General features: G+C 54.0%; 1 protein-coding gene across 1 annotated transcript in view; it reads right to left on the reverse strand.

The window, feature by feature from the left end:
- Positions 1-5,358, reverse strand: part of NEURL1B (neuralized E3 ubiquitin protein ligase 1B) — a 146,104-nt gene extending 140,746 nt beyond the window's left edge. The window contains exon 1 of the mRNA XM_027778793.2: positions 5,255-5,358. Coding sequence (XP_027634594.1) covers positions 5,255-5,297 — 43 coding nt within the window. The 5' untranslated portion in view covers positions 5,298-5,358. The remainder of the gene's footprint in view (positions 1-5,254) is intronic.
- Positions 5,359-6,000: the final 642 nt, after the last annotated feature.

Below are 6,000 nucleotides of genomic sequence, written 5' to 3' on the forward strand. Positions count from 1 at the left end.
AGCCCAGTTCATGCGGGAATTTACTGCGGTACAGAATATTTTGGCAGCTGGGTACAGTGACCTGGAGCAAGAAGGACAGTGGTAAGGACAAAACACCCGTGAATAAGTGTCCAGCTGTAGGAATGGCGAGATACCGGCAAAGCATGTCCCTGCCATCCCCAAAGCAGAGGGGAGGAAGCTCTCCCGGGGAAGGGGGGGGGGGGGGGGGGGGGGGGGGGGGAGGGGGGGGGAGAAGCTCCCCTCCCCCCCAGGGAAGGGGCGGGGGAGTTGGGGGGGAGAAGAAGCAGCTCCCTTCCCCCGGGAAAGGGGAGGCTGGGGAAGAAGCTCCCTCCCCGGGGAAGGGGAAGAGGGGGGGAGAAGACACACACACACACACACCCGGGGAAGGGGAGGTTGGGGGAGGAGAAGAAGCCCCCCTCCGCCCCGGGGAATGGGAGGGGAGAAGAAGCGCCCCCCCCCGGGGAAGGTGGGGAATGCAGCGCCGAGCTTTCTTGAGTGTCTGGCGCCACCTAACCCAGGAGCGGTCGCATTCACCCTCCCGCATCCTTCAGAGTCACCCTCCCGCATCCTTCAGAGCGGAGGGAAACCAAACCCTTTGGGTACCAAACCCCTCCGGTTTCTACAGCGGCCGGTCCTTCGGGAGAGCCTTCCGCAGGGATCGGGGAGGTCAGAGCCCGCAGCGGCCAGGAAAGCCACTCTGAGAGAAACCCAAGCACTGAAGTACGGTCAGACCCACCAAAGAGCTGGGGGACTGCAGAAACGTGGTAGGGGCTTTTCCGTGAACTGCCCGGCTCCCAAGAACTCCCTTGCCACATTTCAAGGCATTCTTGTATATTTGCTCATGGCTACCCAGTTGAACACTGGGTCCAGGAAAGATTTCTGTAAATCAGCAGCTCAGCTGTCCCAAAGTTGCAGGAAGACTAACTCGGAATGGGCAGCCCCCAGAAGCTCTTATAAGATGGTTATGAGGCTCAAAAACAAACCTCAAAGACCAGATGAACCACGAGCTGCAGGGTCAGGGAGGTACTCGCTTGGCAGGTCCTGGCAGGCCGCACGCACTGACAAAAAGTACTATGGGGGCAGGACAACACCTGCAAGTTGGAGGGACAGAAGCATGGAGACAGGAGTATGCGGGGTTAGAGGGGCTCCTTGCTGAAGGATGGGAAAGGGAGGACAGAAGCCTCATTCATCAGACACAGAAGAGCTGCTGATCAGATGGAGAAAGGCTAAGCATGACAAGAGAGATGTACACACCTGGCAACATTGGCAATCCTTTTTGTTATCTGCCCAGAAATACAAGCAACACGTCCAGCACTCCAGCTGATGCCTAACCAAAGTTTTCAGACCAACAGCCAAAAAGTAACTCAGCACAGAGGCCTGTGTGCTGACCTGTAACGCTCCCTAGCACTGCGATTTGGTTTTATACTCAAAGACCATTAAGATTGAACAAAGAGTTCAATCAGGGAATGATTCTCTAATAAAGGCACACGTGAACTTGCATTATGCAAAGAAAGCTTCCAGTGACTTTTGGCCTTGTTGAGCCACACAAGATGCAAATAATTCAAAGCTTCTCCCATACTGAGAGACTTTCCACTGTTCAGAAGGATGGATGCACATTGCTCCTGGAGGGGACTGCATTTGGTCAGTCATTCTAAAAGAAGATTTAGACCCAAAAAAGGAATAAAAGAAAGAAAGGTGACATATTGGAGCCAGAAGCTCTCCTTGGACTCTCCCTGAAATGAACATTGCTTTAGATCAAGGGATAATTACTCCTTGGAGACTTGCCTGTCTATTGCAAACTTTTCCAGAAGCTGAAACAGACCTTGGGATTTCCAGCCATCCCTCACAGATCTCAGACACTCTCAACCAAAGCATCTCATTTGGCCATCAGCCCCCAGCCACATCCACCTGCAACAGTCCTAGGCAAGCACCAGCCCATCACAATGCCAAGAAAGACACCCACACTCTGAGCAGAAGAATTAAACATCCATCCAGACGTAACAAAGCTGCTAAACCATCCCTAGCCATCAGCCTGTGTAATTTGTACCAGATCTCTAAAGGAATGGAGCTCGCCCTTCATCTTCTGCAGGGGCACACCACACCAAGGAATAAGAACTCACTCTCAGCTGTGTCCTCCTCAGATCTGCTCTCCCGGGGACCAGCTGCTGCATGGTTATTTACTCTTCTTTTGACTAGTCTCAATCCCTTAAGCAACCCGCTTCACAATGTCCTTTTCCTGGCATTTATTCAGCTCATCTTGTTTTTTCCTGGTGCGGTTACAGAGTAGAAGTGCTGACTTTTGAACCCCGGCTGCCCTCTGTGAGGGATGCCCGTGCCCGTGCCTTGCTGCCCAGCCAGGGCTCTCCTGGCCAGGACCAGGGGACAGCCCCATCCTGCACAGCTTACCTTGCTGCAGAGCCTGAGCACAAGTCCCAGCTCTGCACAAAAGACATACAAAGCAATATTTCCAGATTGAGAACCCTTGCACCTCAGTCACAGCTGCAGCTTTTAAGGATTCACTGATTTTATGATCCCCCGATCCTGTTTTCTGCCCAAACACTGGTACCTCAAATATAGCTAAGAGCAAAAAAGTTCTTGGTCCTCTCCTCTAGCAGGACCAGGAATTCACACCACTGGGTGGAAGTCCAGTAGTTAAATGTTTCCCCAACATTTTCTGTGTTTTGTAAATAACCTAGGGCACATCTGAGCTTTGGCTCAGGAGCAAGAATACTTTACTCGAGTCCCTTCAGTGAAGGCTACAGAGGAACAGAGTTCTTTGCCACAGCAGTAACACACTTGCTGTTAGAGATACTATTTATTCCCTTTCTCATCCCAGAGAGGTCAGCCCTTCCAGCAGGGATTACTCTATGTTGGAAATACAGAGTGCCACCAAACTCCAAGTCCTACTGCAGGTAGAGCATACGGAAGCTGTTCACCAGAGCATCCCTTTGCACGCTTCAGCATAGACTGAGAATGGTGCCAGCAGCACAGGATCCCAGCAGAAGGGGTGCTCAGCAGCTTGGATTTGTTCACAATTAGTAACTCCTGAAATTTCCCTATCCCTAGCAGAGATCAGGCTGCAGCGTGCAGCCCATGGAAGCTGTGCTGGAGAAGGTGGGTGGCATGAGCATGTGAAGGGGGCACAGCTGAAACTTCAGCAACAGCAAAGGTATAGAAATCAGCTTGAGGGGTTTCTTTAATTGGAACACAGGTAGGGCTACTGGCTTTGGAAAGTGATTTCTCTGATTTCTGATTACTATAATGTGCAAGTGGAGAAATTACTTCAAATTGAGAGCAGGCTGAGATTTACATATGTTCGTTCTTTCTCAGACCTTGACAATTAATTCCATCTTGGTTCAAATCCTTGTATCCAGTACTGGAAGTATCACCAAATCCATGTATTTACCTTCTCTGTTAAGCAAACGGGAGTGCAGCAGGAGCTGTTGACCTAATGTATTATTAAGGTCTGACTTGCCTATAGTGCATTTACTTTAAAAATGTTATCTCAGGTACTGTTTTGCAGGACTGGCTTTGTAATCAAAGACTTGATGTTTGGATTTCAAAACAAAAATTAACATTAGGGAGCACAGTTATGCATCCGTTGGAAATAATCTTCCGTTACATAGCAAACACGTAAATCTGATGGTGACTGACTACCCTGAAACCAAACACAGCATTAGCAGCTCCCAGGAGAAATACAAGAAACATGAGAACCCGCTACAGCAGAACATTACCTGCAGCCAAAGCATTCGTTCACTAGGAACACAATCAGCTCTTAATCCACCGCAGCTAGCAACGCCTGCAGAACAGCAGAGGCTCTCTCTTAATGTACATACACGTCTGAATTCAGCATTGCTCCACACACCTGAGAGCAACCGCCAGTAGGAAACAAGGCTCCAAAGTAATTTGTTTTGGGGTTTTTGTTCTGCCAATTGCCTGCGATTACCTGTTTCCTGAAGCGAGAAGTATTTACTGCAGATTTATGCACCCAAGGCGTACTTCGCATTGCCCTATATCCCTTTTTCTTCTGCAGTAGGTAATACTTGGCATCAGTGTCAACCTGCTCGACATGGGACAACTGCGTGGCACATGCACTTGCCATTGACAAGAGAGGAGGGCAATGGAGTCTCATGCTCCAAAGGTTCCTGGCACAGCCCCAGGAGGACCTTTCCCTCCCCTCCGTACACACACACTGTGCAGAGGCTCAGGTAAAAGCACATAGCTGTGCAGCTTCACATCACACTGCCAAACTTACACGTTAGGTAAATGACAACTCTCATACTTCCAGTAGCAAAATATTTCGGGTTTCTCCAAAGGAAGAGAAAACAAAACTAAGTACTTAAAGCTTTTCAAAATAAGTCATTCAATCGGATCAAGCTATAAATGCCTGAAAAAAATCATCACGTTTCTAACGTTGCCACTAAGAATCAGGTGTGAAGAATGACAAAGTTTTATTTAAAATTGAAACTGTAGCAGGTCACATGCACCTGAGCAGCAGTTTGCAGATCTGAAAGGCCTGAGGCCAAGGAGAGGTTAACAAGAAACAAGTTGGGTCTTGTTGACACATACTGCTGTATGGCACTACTAGTAACTGTGACGATGCCTCACGTTAGCGTACTCATTACCCAAGGCTTTTCTCACTCCCACACCGGATTATTTGTATTCCGGAGCGCGGGCACCTCGTACCGGTTGGCTGAGTTCAGTTATCAGCTCCCTTCAAATCCAGCCAACCGGGCTGCCGGCTGCCGGGCTCTTTGGGCAGGCACAGGGCGCACAAGGGCGCGGAGAACCGGCCCCCGGCTGCGGGCCAGCGCAGATCCCGTTGTTTTCCCAGGTCTGTTTGCTCAGCCTGCCAGCCGGGATTGGCAGGCAGCTTGGGAGCGGAGGACTTTGAATTACAGCGGGTGGACTTGGCAGGGCTGCTGCCCGGGCAGGAACCGCAAAGGGCGAAGGGGCCCTTACCGCCCCGGCTCTTGCTGGGGGGGCAGAGGAAAAGCAAAGCCCCGCGCGGCACCTGTGCGGGGCTCGGTGACCAGCGCAGCTGAACACACGGGCTCCGACCGCTGGGCACCCGGCACCTTCGCAGCGCCACTGTAGCTCACCCGGTCCAAGCACTAGCGTTGTACCTGCCACCTTCGCGCGTCACCTCTGTGTCACTGTCACCCCCTCCCCACGCCGAGGGACGTCGCGGGGGGGGGGGGGGGCTTTGGTTTTCCTCTCTAGCCCACCGCACGGCGATGCGCCCCGCACTTACCGGTGCCGGAGGCGCTGCGCGGGACGGACTCGGCGTTCCCCATGGCCGGGCGGAGCGGGGCGCGGAGCGGAGCGGATCCCTGAATGCAGCCGGGCAGCACCGGGCTCCTGCGCGCCGCCGATTCGAAGCTGCCGCCCGCCCCGCCCAGCGCTGCCACCGCCAACGGCCGGCCGCGGGCGGGGCCGCACGGCACGGCACGGCACGGCACGGCACGGCACGGTCCCCGGCTCCTCTCCCGAAGGAGGGACGGTGTCCGCACCCCGGTGCGCCTCTGTCCCCCTGCAACGGAGAGGTGTCTGCGTCTGTGTCAGCCCGCAGAGCGAGGTGCCCGCTGCCCAGCACCCACCCCAGCACCCACCCCAGCCGTAACGGGAGGTGCCCGCTGCCCAGCACCCACCCCAGCACCCATCCCAGCCATGACTGGAGGTGCCTGCTGCCCAGCACCCACCCCAGCCGTAACGGGAGGTGCCCGCTGCCCAGCACCCACCCCAGCCGTGACTGGAGGTGCCTGCACCCACGTCAGCCTGCAGGAGGAGGTCCCTGCACCCACGCACCCCTGTCACCCCACAAAGGCACTTTGCCCACGCAGCCAGCCCGGTGAAGCCCAGGCACCCCTGGCCACCCACCTGCCCGGCTGTGGGGGCAGCTGCCTGCATACCTGCACCCACACCAGCACACAGGGTCCCCTGCACCCCTGCCAGCCCCCCCGTACCCTCACGTGCCTGACAGGCTGAATTAACAGACCA

The sequence above is a fragment of the Falco peregrinus genome, chromosome 8 (assembly GCF_023634155.1).
Source record: "Falco peregrinus isolate bFalPer1 chromosome 8, bFalPer1.pri, whole genome shotgun sequence".
In the NCBI taxonomy this organism is placed as follows: Eukaryota; Metazoa; Chordata; class Aves; order Falconiformes; family Falconidae; genus Falco; species Falco peregrinus.